The sequence below is a fragment of the Notothenia rossii genome, assembly GCF_949606895.1.
Source record: "Notothenia rossii genome assembly, chromosome: 4".
NCBI lineage: Eukaryota > Metazoa > Chordata > Actinopteri > Perciformes > Nototheniidae > Notothenia > Notothenia rossii.
Window position 1 is genome coordinate 16,032,625 of NC_136902.1, and position 15,466 is coordinate 16,048,090.

General features: G+C 40.1%; 2 protein-coding genes across 2 annotated transcripts; one reads left to right on the plus strand and one right to left on the minus strand.

The window, feature by feature from the left end:
• Positions 1–804: 804 nt before the first annotated feature.
• LOC307036172 (N-glycosylase/DNA lyase-like) lies at positions 805–6,817 on the minus strand. Its single transcript, XM_079676250.1, has 8 exons — positions 6,540–6,817; positions 5,196–5,307; positions 4,681–5,072; positions 4,109–4,288; positions 3,492–3,670; positions 3,288–3,405; positions 2,992–3,041; positions 805–2,914 (listed from the first exon to the last, which is right to left on the minus strand). The coding sequence occupies exons 2-8, from the start codon at positions 5,303–5,305 to the stop codon at positions 2,729–2,731; spliced, it is 1,215 nt and encodes a 404-aa protein (XP_079532376.1). The 5' UTR covers positions 5,306–5,307; positions 6,540–6,817; the 3' UTR covers positions 805–2,728.
• Positions 6,818–7,899: 1,082 nt separating this feature from the next.
• Positions 7,900–14,224, plus strand: LOC307034714 (uncharacterized protein; the record flags this gene model as incomplete). Its single annotated transcript, XM_079673592.1, has 4 exons — positions 7,900–8,035; positions 11,913–12,147; positions 12,287–13,363; positions 14,082–14,224. The coding sequence occupies exons 2-4, from the start codon at positions 11,925–11,927 to the stop codon at positions 14,222–14,224; spliced, it is 1,443 nt and encodes a 480-aa protein (XP_079529718.1). The 5' UTR covers positions 7,900–8,035; positions 11,913–11,924.
• Between the last annotated feature and the right edge of the window lie 1,242 nt (positions 14,225–15,466).

Below are 15,466 nucleotides of genomic sequence, written 5' to 3' on the forward strand. Positions count from 1 at the left end.
CACACTTTCACCTCTCCCGATCTTCTTATAAAAATAATATTCCTGTTGTCTCCGCTCTATTTTTACTCTGCTCTTCTTCTTCTTCACAGTGACTCTGCCCTGGAGCCGGCCCCAGCTTCTGTCCGACTCAACTGAGAGTGGAGATGAAAGCTGACTCACAGATTCATTAACATGCACGGCTGCACAAACTTCCACAAATAAACGTGGTCTACAGATGTAGGCCATGCACATTCAGACACACACATGCAGCAACTACTACATGCATGGTGCACCTGCTTACTAAGGCTAGATCAGTCAGACAATATTTGCCTTTCAAATTAAGGCAGGAAACAGGTTTGGCATCTACGCTGTTGGCACATTTTACAATGACTTCTCTTAATATATTTTAAACAAACATAATATTGCTCAGTCACTGCCATAAAAGGGACATTAATGGATCAACACCCCTAAAGACATGTTAATCTTCAGAGACAATCACACAAGCCCCAAGTAGTGACGGAAGATAAGTGCAATCCCTGCTATTAAAAGACCAGCTGACACAGCCAACTTATGCCTATAGATAAACATTCAGACACCATGGCACTTTGAGCATCCAGCCAAGAACCTTTTTTATGATGTGACGGAAAGGCACAGAAATGCCACGAAGAAACACAATACTCCATTTTGGTGTCCAATGACCTTTTCAGACACGCATACAGATGCCGTGACGTGTTGGTGCGGAGTGTAATAGGAACCGGAGGGCTTGGCAAAAAGAATTCACCCAGGGTCATGGTGAAATGTGTTGTGCTCACATAGATGTACATGTAAAAAAAAGGGTGGCATTGGCCACTAAGTGATAGTATCTTGCAGAAAAACACATTCAAATAAATCCTGACACCTAGTGGCCTCTTCTGGAAACATTTAGTAAGCCACCATGAGAGTGGTGACTTCAGTGGCCTTAAAGTGGACCTATCATGCTATATTTGAATAATATAGTGTAGGACCATACCTATATAAAGGCATATTTATACTTTTTATTTGTCAAAATACCAAACAGATCACGCATTTTAGCCATTCCTCATTTTGCTCAATTTAACACTGTCTTTTCATGTGCTGATTCTGTGAGAACAGCACCATCTACAAGCCTGGCATATGTACTACAGCGCCTCCAGCGCTTTCGAACGGCAATGTCCGTGGCTGTCTCCTCCTGATTGGTGGAGTTGGCCCAATAGCCGTAGCACCACTTCTGTGACGTCATAGAAGTGTTCAAATCTGGATCAGTCTGTATCAGATCCGTTGCAGCCCCTTTTTAAGAGATTTGGGTACGGAGGAAAATAGAGAGGGTTGTGTTTTCTGACACTTGGTGAGTTCCCTGGAACACCGGGGACACATATTCATATATAAAAGACGTGCATTTTGCATGATAGGTCAAATGCTAATCAGGCCTTTTTCTCTCAAAATACAAACACCAAAAAAATAGCAGATATTACATTCTCTTTATTAAAAAATAGAAACACCTGCGTGCTGTATTGTACTGTAGTAGTGAAAGCATACGAAAGAAGACAAAAAAGGTGGCAGTAAACAACCATGAACCATGAATATAAAGTGTCTGTCAATTTCATTCTGATCGTTTTTTTTAATGATGATCTGATGTGAGTCCAGAGGCCTGTACTACGAAGCTGGTTCAACCTAACCTGGATATGTTTGAGTTAGCCGGTTGGCCTAATCCAAAACATACGCGCTCTCGCTAAACGGTACTACTACGTGGGTTATCAAGTGGATCGCTCAAGCCAGCCGTGTCCCATTTAGTAAGGTGCGCGTTCACATGAAAGGGGTGGTATTTGGAGCATTCGACCAATCACAAACATGGAGAAGCGTACTGACAGTGCAACGTCATACTTCCTGAATGAAAAGTGAACTTTAATATTAGTAAAATATGAAGAAGTTAAACTTTAAACATCCATGACTTAAACACTTTATCCAGGATAAAAGCCACATAGCTGCACCTGCAAGGTGAATACAGCTGTGAAAAGAACAAGTGTTTGAATGCGTACATTAACAGGTTTATGATATCACTGCCCCGTCTAAGACACGATCTGACTTTAATTACATTTGACTCGAGGTTTTCGTCAACTTAATGTGTTGCTTAAAATAATACTTCTGCATACAGTATGTGACACTGTGAGTGTTGCACGGCCAGATACGGCTCAGCTGACTCAGATAAGGAAATATATGATACATTATGATGATGTGATATGCCGCGGACTGTACTGTAATGTTACTCTGATCCGGTTACTTATGTTGTGGCAGATATGTAAGTAAGCTTTCTTAACGCTAATGTTATAATAGTCAGATTGCTCTGAAGATGGGAGGTGATATTCTATTAATCTTCACGTTCACACAGTCGGTGATTTTTGCCGGCCGTCTTTCCTGCAACGGCAGCTTTTCTGTATTTCCTTTCTCCTGTAATATGACTTGATCGCTTTAAACTCCGCACACTGAGCTCTGATCGGTCAGCAGGCAGTGCTTTCACTGAGTTGAGCTCTTAGCCTGCAACCTAACCTGCTCCGGGCAGGTTAGCCGCACAGCATAAGTTACCATGGAGGTCTAGCTCGCTAAAAAGAGAACCAGCTTCGTAGGACCGGAAACCCCGAGTTTTCCCTGAAGTTAGCCGGCTAAGCGAAAATCCTGCTTCGTAGTATACCCCCCTGCTGTATGAAGCTTGTTTACCTGATCGCCAAGTGTGATTCTAGGCAGACTTCTTTGCCTTCTTGTGATGACCTGCCTTAGCTTTTATGTACTTCACAGTATCAATTTTTTCCTTCTTAATTTTTATTTTCTTGCCTGCTACCGTCAGTTTCTCTTTCTTCGGCCGCTTCATATGTAGCATTTCTTTCAGATTTCTGAACTTTTTGAGGTCACCGCAGAACAACACCTAAAACAAATAAAATACTTAGTGGATATATCAAACGGATGAAAAGATACAAGACAGAAATTCACAGAGACACTCACCGAATGTGCCCAACCAGCATAAGGACCCCACAGTTTTCTGAAAAAATCCCCTGTGCAAAAATATTACATTTAAACAGTGTTTTCAATCAAAAATAACAATTACTATGATGATAATTTTTCTGCTCCTAACACTAGGATGGGTCAAATGCAGAGAAACCATGTCATTACATAGTACCTGTACTGTGTAATGACAATACAATTGCAAAAATAAATAAAATAATGGGTGTGACACTACAAATATAGTTCTAATGAAGTGCATGATTATTTTACTGTACCAATAGCTCTATGAAGTTTACCTGTCTGTCCGTTGCCAGATCCATTGTTGTAGTCACGTTTAGCAATCTGCCACACGTGAGTATCTATGGGCACGGCCTCTGCCTTATCCAGGGACATCAGACAAACACAGTCTGCCACCTGAAGGAGAAACGTTGACTTAATTGTATCGAAATAACAAAAACTATGAACTAAAGGATTATTTGTATTGCAGTACGCTACTCTACCTTGGTGCAGACACCAGGAAGGGTGCACAAAGCATCACGGGCCTGCAGATATGGGGCACTGCGCAAACCTTCAAGCCACTGGATCCCATGAGTGTCTAAAATCTGCTTAGCGCTCTGCTGAAGGAACCGAGCCCTGTACCCAAAACCAAGATCCCTGAGCCGTGCCTCTACGCAGGTGTCTGCCAATTACAGAAAACAACACAAGTATGGTGACAATATGTAGACAATGCTGCATGGAATATAGAGGCATTAGTAGGAAGAAATAAACACAAACAATATAGTAACACATTTGGCATAGCGTCTAATTTATATACCACCCAGTAATCAACCTTAGTACATCTTATTCATCTTCATGCATGCAACAGAGGCTGTTTGGTAGTGAAAAACATGTTAAATGTGGGGGTTGCATTGATGCTGTTTGTGAGGACATGTTTGTCTATTCTGCAACATTACTGAAGTTGAAAATATTGTGGCAATGCAAGAATAAAAATCAAACCTCCTCTTTGGATGTTCTACCATTGAACCAAAAATAATATAACAAAATTGAAGGGACAAATTATATGAATATCATATCACACAGGGGCATAGGACTGTAGGGAAATATAATAATAGAGTACCTGCGAGCGCAGACAGGGAAGGAAAGTTATGGTAAGAGGTTTGATCCAGTTGGCACAGCGGTGCGCCCAGAGACTGACACAGCCTCTCCTCCATGCCCTGGATACGAGAGGTGTGGTTGATTGAGGAGCACATGAAGGAAAACAGGCATTCTGTTGGGTCCTGACGCAGCATCCTTATACCTGGGGAGAGAAAAACAATGGGTGTTAAGATAATTTATTTTGTCTTTGTCTTGATAGAGAAAAGAAAAGACCTGAGTAGAAGAGAAGAGAGACCTTGTGATGCTTTCTCGATATTTATAGGTGAACTTGGCTCGAAATACGGGTACTGATTTTAATATTATTTACATTTGTGTTAAAATTATCAAGTGTTTTTATTTCCATATTACTTTCCATTCATTATTGCAATCTAGCCAAGTTTTTTTGTTTGTTCTATATCTTTTTTTCTTTGTGTAGTACATGCTGTGCTGCATCTCTTGAATTAAGAATGCTTTACAAAACTGTATTATTACATTATTTTTTTTACTAAACAAATACTGTCTCTGTAAAGGCCTTCTGTGTAATAATAGTATAACCTGTGAAGATGCCTGCAATGTGCTTAAAGTGGTGGTCTGCTGCTCCCCATTCCTTGTAAAGGTCCCCCGGCTTCACATTGAGCTGGAAATAATCCCTCAGCATCTCTTCATCCTCCTTGGTGTCCTGATGCACTGGAATCACAACCACTGGATGCACTGGAGTCACAGCCACTGGCTCCTCTTCCTCCTTCTTCACAGCTTCTTTGAATCTGTTGTCTGACTTGTTTTCCAGCTGAAGAGAAACACCAGCTCCCTTCTTCCTGCCACTTGTCTCCTCTTGCCTGTCTAGGCTTTGGTAAATGTGGTACCAAAGAGTGTCATCTGTCTGAGTCAGAGTCCAAACCCTTCCTCCTATCACTCCTGTCCAGTGGCCTTCTGCAGTTTCTCTCCACCTGTGGGTAGAAATGAGTTAATACAAAGATACACACGAGGATTTCAACTGTATTAGGTCTGTCCAGCAAGTCTCATGTTAATCATGATGCTGACAGACTACATCTGAGCTAGACAAAACTTACCGGAAAGATTGTCCGCATGCAAGAGTAAGATCCAGACGCAGCTCTGACTTTGCAAAGGCCAGAGATCTCCACAACTTCGCCCCCGATGACAGCACTGTATGTTTAGCCATACCTGTTGTTGTGATGCTAACAGTTAGCGTGATGACTGTTCAGAGGTAAAAACAACTGAACACAGACCTACCATAATGTTCGAGCATTACAACACCAGTTAACCAGGGACGTGCACAGACATTTGGAGGGGTTATTGCTCTAAACTGGAAAAAGGGCCTCCCCCCGAAAAAAAAACATAAGACCTTTTGAAAATTGTAACTCTTTTTTAATGTAAAATAAACCAAACGATTTTTACATCAACTAAATTGAACAGTAATTCATCTCATAACAAAATAAGCTAAGGCGACTACTTGCATTCGGTGACTTGATTTTAAAAATGTTTTGCGGTCCATATCTCATTAAAATATCTAATGTTAGTAACTATTAAAGACAACATGGGGAAAAATTATGTTCTAATGTAGTTTGGCCATTGTAACTGCTGTGCAGGACATACTGATAAAATAGGGCCTACAACTAATTACCTTAAATAAACTCACTAATTAATTAAACCAGTTCAATTCACATTATTTGTATTCTTATCATTCTTTATGAGCGCAGTAACGGTAAGGTATCTAATTACTTATTTATTTAGTATTCCATAACTTAGTAACAGAGATGGTCAAACTAAAGTGGAAGAGACATGGCAGAAATCCTACAATGAAGCGGGACGTTGAACTGTTCACCCGTGAGAGGGCAATCAAGAAAAGAGAGCGAGCGGCTCCGTTGAGGGAGTTTACAGATGAAAAGACACAGAAAGACGGAAGCACAATAACAAGCAAGTAGGCTATATTTAGGTGTTTTTTTGTAAATAACCGACGGTATCAAGAGGAAGTAAAGTCCCCTGGTTTGTCGCTTATACCCTAACTGCCATGAGACAACTCAAAATCAAGTATCCAAAATCCGACACTGAGGTGGTCTTAACGCACCGGCAGATGACAGCGCTGACAAAGCGTGTTTCCCGCAGCGAGACGTTACAATACTAATTGTGGGCTTATCATGTTGATTCGGCCACAACAGAAAAAAGAAAAACAAACTCTCGCTCTCTCCAGAGGGGCAGGTCAGCCAAAAATGCCAAACGGGCCGTTGCCCGGGCAACATTAGCCCGTACCTGTGCACGTCCCTGCAGTTAACTGTTATTCAGTATATGTGCCTGCCCTAAAGTAAGATTACACCTTAGTGTAAAAATAATAGTAAGCGGAGCTACAAATTCATTCATGACTTCAGTGCGCGGTTAATGCATGGATGTATAATTACCCGATCTGCATCCCTGCCCTATCTGCAGTGCGCACGTGCGAGATGGTCCGCCATATTGGACAACTCCATACGGCTACTCTAATAGGACCTTTGACGTCTAGACGGCTGTCCGATTTGCATCGTGCATAAGCGAGGCATAAACGTCTTAAATATCTATACAAAAATATTTTGTTATTTTATTTGAAATAAAATGAAGGACATTCACAGTTAATGTAATAAGATATAAATTATGAATTCCATACATATTGCATACATTCACAGTCAATATTTCTTCAGTAGGCCTACACTGTAAAAAAAGTCCGTGAAATTAACAGGGAAAAGCTGTAAAATCACGACATCAAAAAACTGTAAATAGAGAAACAATGAAGCAGTGTTTAATTGACAGTAATATTTCGTAAAGTACTGAACCAAACAAAACTGTTAAATTCACATTAAGAATATGTTAAAAATAATTATATTTCATTGTATAATTTACAGATTACTGTGGTTTGAACACAGAAAAACTGTAATACATAAAACAATACAATACAGTTAAAATGACAACATGACAGTGTTAAAATCATGTTTTTTAATATTTTTTCATTCTTGAATATACTATAATATACTTACTTCTTATTTCTATTTTTTTAATACATATGTTTATTTTGAAATTGGAAATAACCCAGTACTGAGACATTTTTGGAAATTAAATGAGAATCCATAAAACAGCTGGCGTTTGGATTCTCGGGCCGCCCGGCTATTTGGAGTGGAATGCAGCCCACGGCAGACAGCCCAAACAGTAATCGAACGCGCCACTAACGGCCCGTCCACACAGCGGTAAATCTACTTTTTGAGTCTTGTATTTTTTTTAAATTGGGACAGCCTCTCGGCGGAAGTGACGCAAGCGGTCAACGAACGCAGCCTCCGAATGAAACGGCCGCTGAACTGAGACACGCCTACTGAGCAGTAGAGTTTGTTTCTGTTATTTCATTGGACTATTTAATTATCGCGGGAGCAGCCACTTTTTGTAGGTTAACGGCTCAGTGCGCGGCCAAGTCTGTCTGCCACGGACCACGGAGCTATGTGCAGGTGCTCATGAGCGGAGGATCACATCTGTAGCACTGGTAAGCTAACCGTTTATTTTCTTCAAACTTCAATTATAACACGGTGTGTTGTCAGGACAATTTCTGTTTGTGATTTATTGCATTTTGCAGTCATAGTAGTTATAACGTCTACTGACTGGGAGTTAATTTAAATAGTCTGGTAACGTTATTGAAGTATCATGCTAAAAGCTGAACTCTTTATTTTCGTTCAATTCATACTGTTGTGAAGCGGGGGGTTCGAAGCTACATCTGAGCGGGTTCAAAGTTAACGGGCAGTCGTGTTAGCGTGCTAAAAATGATTACCTGCCGTATTTGCAGGTTAACGGTTACGCGGCCAAGTCGGCCTCAAGTCTGCCTGCCACGGACCACGTGGAGCTGTGTGCACATGAGCGGAGGATCACATCTGTAGCACTGGTAAGCTAACCGTTGAGGGGTTATGTTCTGCATTGCATAGGAACCCCATAAAATGATTACCTGCCGTTTTTGCAGCAAAACGCTACAGACTTTGAAGCGTTATGTGCTGCATTCTAGAGTGCATAGGAACGAACCCCAGTGTTTTTTCAAATGTGTTGGCACGAACTGCAAGCGAACATTTTGTACTTACGCATCTTTTAAAGCTCACTTTTATCGGATTCACAATGTGCCTGCAGCCACTGCTAGAGCCATTGTTACAGATTGGAAATGTGCAATTTCGTTATGTGCGCGCCAATTTCAAACAGTGAAAGAACTTATATCCCACTTAAAAGATCATATAGAGCTCCTGCGGATGATGTCACATATGCTGGTCACGTGACGAGAAACGAAGGGGGCAGCCATTTTGGCAGTAATCGCGTCAGTAAATTCATTGGCAGGCACTGGCAGACTGTCGAGGATGGTGGATAACTGCTGTGCACCAGGTTGCACAAATAGGCGTGGGAAGAAGAAAGGTGTATCTTATTATCGCATTCCAAAAGACGCGGAGAGGAGGGAAAAGTGGATCGCAGCGATTAAAAGAGCCAGGAGCCGTCTGAACAAGACTGAAAGATGGGACCCCCCGGCCGTTTGCTTTCGCTTATGCAGTGATCACTTCATATCAGGTGGGTGAAGGAATACAGTACAATGCTACAAAAAGTTTTCAAAAAGCAAAAATACAAACTAGTTTCAGACGCACTGCAGTAGCTATCCAAGCTAATAAACAAACATGCTAACGTGACACTGCCGTAGCTAGACAAGCTAATAAACAAACAATGCTAACGTGACACTGCCTATCAAACTGGAATAATTTAATACTTACCCTTGCAGTGATGATGCCGAAGTTTTTGGATGTAAGACTCCACAGTTGAATGTTGTTTACGAAGCCGGACTGACACCATTTGTAAGCCTCCAAGCTTTTGTAAGCTCTGAGGGAGTCTCCTGAGTACACTGATGGAAAGCTTACAAGATAGCTGTGGATGTCCGCGTAGCGCAAGTCGGGTACATCGTCTTCAGAGCAGGAGGTTATGCTCTTGAAAAGCACACCGGGTGCATTATATGGGTCGCTTATATTTAATCTTTCTAATTTTGTACTATAAAGCCGAATTTCACTTGAATTAAAATGAGATGTATACTCGCACGGTAGGAAAACGCTGGCGCCGGTCGTCATGTTTACTGCCAAAATGGTGGCTGATAACCAAAAGTCACGTGACCGCAGGAGCTCTATAGTGGAGGGACGACCTGTGTTATGTCCAGTAACTGGTTGTACAAATACTTTCACTGTGAAATCGTCATTTACTGCTCATATGTCCAGAAAACACAGAGCATGTTCTGTTGATAGCATAAGTGACATGTACAGGGAAGCCATTTCTCCGTGTTCTGCACATGAAGATGCTTCCCAGAGCCCAAATGATGCAACAACAAATGAAAGCACTGATTTGACACAGCATTTCAATGAGACCTATCTTAGGAATGTATGCTTATTCTACTTAAAATTGCAAGGGCAGCTCCTTCTTCCAGCTTCAACAATACAGACCATTGTCGAAGAGATGCAAAATGTGCATGAGTTGGGACAGGATTACATTTTAAGTAAACTACGTTCACTTTTAAAAGATGACATGTCTCTAACTGATGATGCTATTGCTAAAATCTGTGATTGTGTGAAGGATTCCGATCTGTTCTCAGTCTGTCACCAGGGACCACTGAGAACAACATATTCAAGAGCTCAGACATTCAAAAAGATGTTCAAATACATAGAGCCTAAAAAAGTAACATTAGGAAATGATGAAAATATGACACAAAGGTTTGCTTACTACATACCTCTGAAACAAACAGTAAGTGGCTTATTAGAATCAGTATTTTGGAAGAATTCAATGTCACAGCAGTCATGTGAAACAGACTCAGATGTTTTTGGTGACATAAGTGATGGACACAACTTTAAGTCCAACCAGTTCTTCATTGAAAATCCAGGATGCCTGAAGCTAATTCTGTACCAGGATGCTTTTGAAATTGTCAACCCCCTTGGCTCTGCTAGGAAAAAACACAAAGTTGTTGCAGTCTATCTTTCTGTGGCAAATCTACCTGCTCATGTGCGCTCTAATACTGATCACATGTCCCTGGTTTTATTGTGTGGAGAGAATGACCTAAAACAATTTGGATTTGCTAAGGTGTTCTCAGAGATGTTAGTGGATTTAAAAGATTTGGAGGAAAATGGAATAGTTACAACAGTTGGAGACATGGTCAAAGGGGCTCTGTACTGCATTGCGGGTGATAACTTGGGTTCACACAGTATTGGTGGGTTCACTGAAAACTTTAGTCGTTCAAAGTACTTTTGCAGGTACTGTGAAATCACACAAAGTGAGTTTAAGAGTGATGATCCAAATGTATGTGGGCCACAGCGCACACCCGAAGGTTACGATTCTGCTGTTGCTGATCTACAAGTTGAAGACAGTTCACACATCAAAGGCATAAAGGCAAACTCTGTCTTCAATGCTCTGACATCTTTTCATGTTTGCAAGCCAGGTCTCCCACCTTGTTTAGGCCATGACATATTTGAGGGTGTCTTATCCTACGATGTTGCACTGTACTTAAAGTATTTTATTAAGAAAAAGAAATGGTTTACATATTCACTTTTGAACCGGCACATAAAACAGTTCAAGTACAAAGGATCTGATGCTCTCACTAAGCCCTGTGCTGTCAACTCTGACGTATTCAAGCTCTCAGGTCAAGCCATTCAGAACTGGAATTTGTTAAGATTGCTGCCTGTATTAATTGGAGACAAAGTGCAAAATCCAGAAGATGATGTGTGGCAGTTGACTCTCCAGCTTAAAGATATTGTTGATCTGATTTGTGCACAAAAGATTTCGTTGTCACAGGTAGCCTATCTTGACATTACAATCCAAGAATATTTGGAAACAAGGAAGTGTTTCTTTCCTGAGAGTCCACTAAAACCAAAGCACCATTTCATGAGACACTATCCGGCACTCATCTTGAAATTTGGCCCCTTGATTAGAGTATGGACAATGCGTTTTGAAAGTAAACACAGCTACTTCAAGAGATGTGCCAGGCATTTGAAAAACTTTAAAAACATCTGCCTAACTTTATCCGAAAGACATCAGATGTTTCAAGCATATCTTTCAGCTGGGCCAGGATGCAGTCAACTTCTGCAAGTCAAAGACAGTTGTAATTTTTACTCCAGTCTTTACAGTGATTCAATCAAACATGCAGTGAGAGAGTTTGGCTTTTCAGAAAACAATACTAGTGTTTCCACAGACATACAGTATAAAGGTACATCATATAAAAAAGGGCTTTTCCTTGTGTCCAAAAATGACGAGTCCATGGAGTTCGGAGAACTGCTCATTATTTTAATTCAAAAATGATTCAGCTGTGTATTTTGTGATGGATATACATAAAACTGACTATCATTCTGAATACCACCTGTACTCTGTGACAAAACAGAATGCAAGGTTGCAATGTGTTAACATTAACGACTTGGTAGATTTTTATCCGTTACCATCATACATTGTTAACGGGCACCAAGTCATCCCGCTGAAACACAGTGTGTTGTCAAAATAAACACGATATTGGCTACTGTGGTGTTGAAACCATTCTAACAATGCACATGTATGCTTAGGGAAAATGATAAAATACTATTTGAAAAATATTAAAGTGACAGCAGTTTTTGTTCTGCAATGTACAGAAATAAAAAGTATACATCCTCAATCACACCCTATACTCAAATTAGAGGTTCCTCTTATCTGTATATAATGTATGTACAGTATTACTTGACTAAATGTCTAATTATCTTTGTCTTTCATTTGTAATTTTGAAAACCGAAAAGTGTCGTTCTTCCATGATTCCAGAGATGACAGACATGGAGCAAACATTTATATGCAGTGCCATCACTGAGGTCTTGCCTGACCTTCCAGAGATGAAAAAAGATATTCTGGAAGAGACTTTACAATCCCTTGGGGTGGAGACCTATGAGGATTTCCAGTTTGTTAAGGAAGCAGATTTGCTGTCAGCTTTGAGGCCAATTCAAGCCAGAAAAGTCCTTGCTGCTTGGAAGCTGAGATGTATGTATACTTGTGACTATTTTAGTACAGGATGCAACCAGTGCCCAAAGTGGCCTGCATAAAATATACATCAGAAATATAGAAACATTAAAACTGTGTTCCTCATAACTCTTTTTGTTAATATGTGTGTGTTTTGCAGGCCAGACTCCTGAATCCAGCAGCTCATCTGTTGGTGGCTCGCCAGGACCTTCTGCATCCTTGATGTCCTATTCACCCAGAAGTTCATCCTCAACCTCTTCCGACAGCTGCAAAAGGCCTGATATAGACTGGATGGATAGCTTTGTGATACCGTGGGATAAGTTCCCAGAGGAACTGATGCAGACACTGGACAGAGGAAAACGACCTAGTCCACAAATGAGAAGAGAGATGGTACGGATTCTGGTGTGTGAAATGAAGCAAAAAAGTACTTGCTTAAGTAAAAGACACACTATTGAAGTTACAAAAAAGATAGTGGCAAAGTATCCTACGTCTCTTCAAGACATAATAGAGGGAGACGTGATCGGGCCAGGGTATCACTCTCTGGTCAAGCAATTGCAAAATAGGATAGAGAATGTGAAGCGATCCACGACCCCAAAAATAAGAAAACGAAAGAATGGCACCGACGAGTCAGACACAGATGAAGTCCCTCCAGAACAGAGAGCAGCAATCCAGGACACTTATGGGTGCATTAAATGGGATTTAAAATTCCTGCCCCTTGGAGAGACCGAAGAGAGCCAGCAGGAGAAAAAGGAAAAACTGAGGGTGATGTCTAAGCAAACTGATGTAAATCCAGAGGAGGTCAAACTTCTAATGAAGTCAACGTTCTACACGCAGCGTAAACAAGTCAACCAGGGGACAAATATAAAATTCCTCCTGCAAGAGTGGCCGTTTTGGTTCGACGACCTTGGCATGGCAGTCCACTTCAAGGAACTCACAGGAAGTGAGCTTCAAGAAACTTTCACACGGAATTTGGATCTGAAGGGGAAACGACTCCTGAACTACATGAATACGGTTGCTGTGTACAAGAGCAAAAGGTTGCTACAGGCTTTAACCAAGTTCAAAGTGATGAGAGGAGAGCTAAGTGGTTGTTCTGAAGACGTCAAAGACATGGTGCTGCTTCTACTGTCCTACTTTGATGAGAAGGAAGACACGATGTTCTGTTATGTGGAGGACACATGCCTGGCAGGGGAAGTACAGATGGACCAAGTTCAGTTGACTCCCACCATTGTTGTGTGTGGTAAGTAAAAACGTTCACTACTTTTTTCTGTTCTTTCTGCCACTTCTTTCTCTCTTTTCTGTCTAATTTGAGACGTTTATGTTGCACAATGTTTTTTGTTACTGTAAGCTCGTAAAGGGCTAGTTTGGATGCGTATGGATACTTATCCATAGTCAGTGTATTACTTGCATGTCTTTGGAGGAACAGGCAGGAGTACGGGTACGTATGTAAAGCTGTGGATGGGTGCAGCAGCGAAACGTATTTTAGCCACCTAAAAATTCAGTTTACATGTACGCTATATTTAGAATATTGTCACAAATGTACCCTGCTGCTTCAGTCCCTATCAGAAACAGACTGTATAGCTGTCTGACAGCAAGGTAGAGCTTTGAAAATATTCTTTAATATAGCATACACTAAGAGTAATATTGTTTTAGTTTTTTTGGTGGCTTAACTATGTCCACAGCAGTGCATTGCTTAGCTGTCTGCTGGTTCTCCTCTCTGTTTCTCCAAACTGTAGCTCCTACAACCCCCCTTCAAACAATATGAACTATCCCCTAAACTATCCCCTTTATCCCCTTAACCTGCAAATACACATACATACATGTTTGTATTGATGGTGAGAGCAATTTAACAGACCTTAAAATGTAATAACATATGTGCTAAAATTGTTTTGTGAAATGTTTCAGGAAGACAAGTCTTGTTTTAATTTAGTTTGAATTGTGTTTTTCTTCTTTTTTAGGACGATCATGCTATTCTTCAAAGCGATACATGCTGAGTGTGGATCGAAACATAGTACAGGACAACATCCCCTCCTTGGTTTCTGCCCTGTCCATGATGTTTGGGAGCTATTATTGCTTCAACATCGACATGCAACAAATCTAAAGCAGCTGCTTCAGTGAATTGGGGGTTAAGATAATTGTCATTTTGGCTTCAAAATAATAAGATTGATGTGAATTTTTTTGTTGTTAGGCAAGCTATTTCATTATTAATTCTGTTTGTTTGTTTTTCTATTTTAAGGTGTTTTTTCTCCATCAACCCAGAGAAGGGCACCAAAGTGGAGAAGACACGCGCATCCCGTCTTCAGGTGAACCCGAGAGTCCTCACCTTGATACAGGAACTTTCGGACCATGAGTGGCGTGATGTCTGAATATGGACAGTAAGATCAATGGCATGTGGCGATGTGCCCAAGTTACAGTTTGTTTGATTGTTTAAATCGTAGTTAAAATTTGAAGTGCCTTTTTTCTAATTAAATTGTTCTTTTAATTAATTTAAACAAATGCAATATGTAACTCTCAAAATGTCAAACTATTATTTTAAGGTCATTGTAGCCACTCTTGGGGTTTGCTGTTACAAAGTGAAGCTGCTTAAACAATCTTCGGTTGGTTTATGTGGATGTAAAAGCTCAGGACATCACTGTTGAGTGTAAAAATGTTGACGTGTTACACTCCAGTGGGTGGTTTTGTTTTGTTTTTTGTTTTATAAACATTATTTCCCATAAATCATTTGTAAGTAACCTCTCAACTTTGTTCAGCTTGAAGTTTGTTTATTGTGCAGCCTTAGTTTGTATGTTTTACCAATATGTATGTTGAGAAATGACAGATGTTTTTGATCACTGCTATTATATATATATATATATATATATATATATATATATATATATATATATATATATATATATATATATATATATATATATATATATATATATATATATATATATATATATATATATATATATACAGGACTGTCTCAGAAAATTAGAATATTGTGATAAAGTTCTTTATTTTCTGTAATGCAATTAAAAAACAAAACAAAAATGTCATACATTCTGGATTCATTACAAATCAACTGAAATATTGCAAGCCTTTTATTATTTTAATATTGCTGATTATGGCATACAGCTTAAGAAAACTCAAATATCCTATCTCTAAATATTAGAATATCATGAAAAAGTATACTAGTAGGGTGTTCAACGAATCACTTGAATCGTCTAATTAATTCGAAACACCTGCAAGGGTTTCCTGAGCCTTGAAAAACACTCAGCTTGGTTCAGTAAACTAAATCACAAGTATGGGGAAGACTGCTGATCTGACTGCTGTCCAGAGGACCGTCATTGACACCCTC

What these genes read in the sequence shown, in the direction of transcription:
- LOC307036172 (XM_079676250.1), bottom strand. Translation starts at nt 5,305, where the DNA reads ATGGCTAAACATACAGTGCTGTCATCGGGGGCGAAGTTGTGGAGATCT. An exon ending in CATTGCAGGCATCTTCACAG is followed by an intron (nt 4,289 to 4,680) that starts GTTATACTATTA and finishes TTCTCTCCCCAG; the next exon opens with GTATAAGGATGCTGCGTCAG. An exon ending in ATGCTGGTTGGGCACATTCG is followed by an intron (nt 2,915 to 2,991) that starts GTGAGTGTCTCT and finishes TATTTGTTTTAG; the next exon opens with GTGTTGTTCTGCGGTGACCT.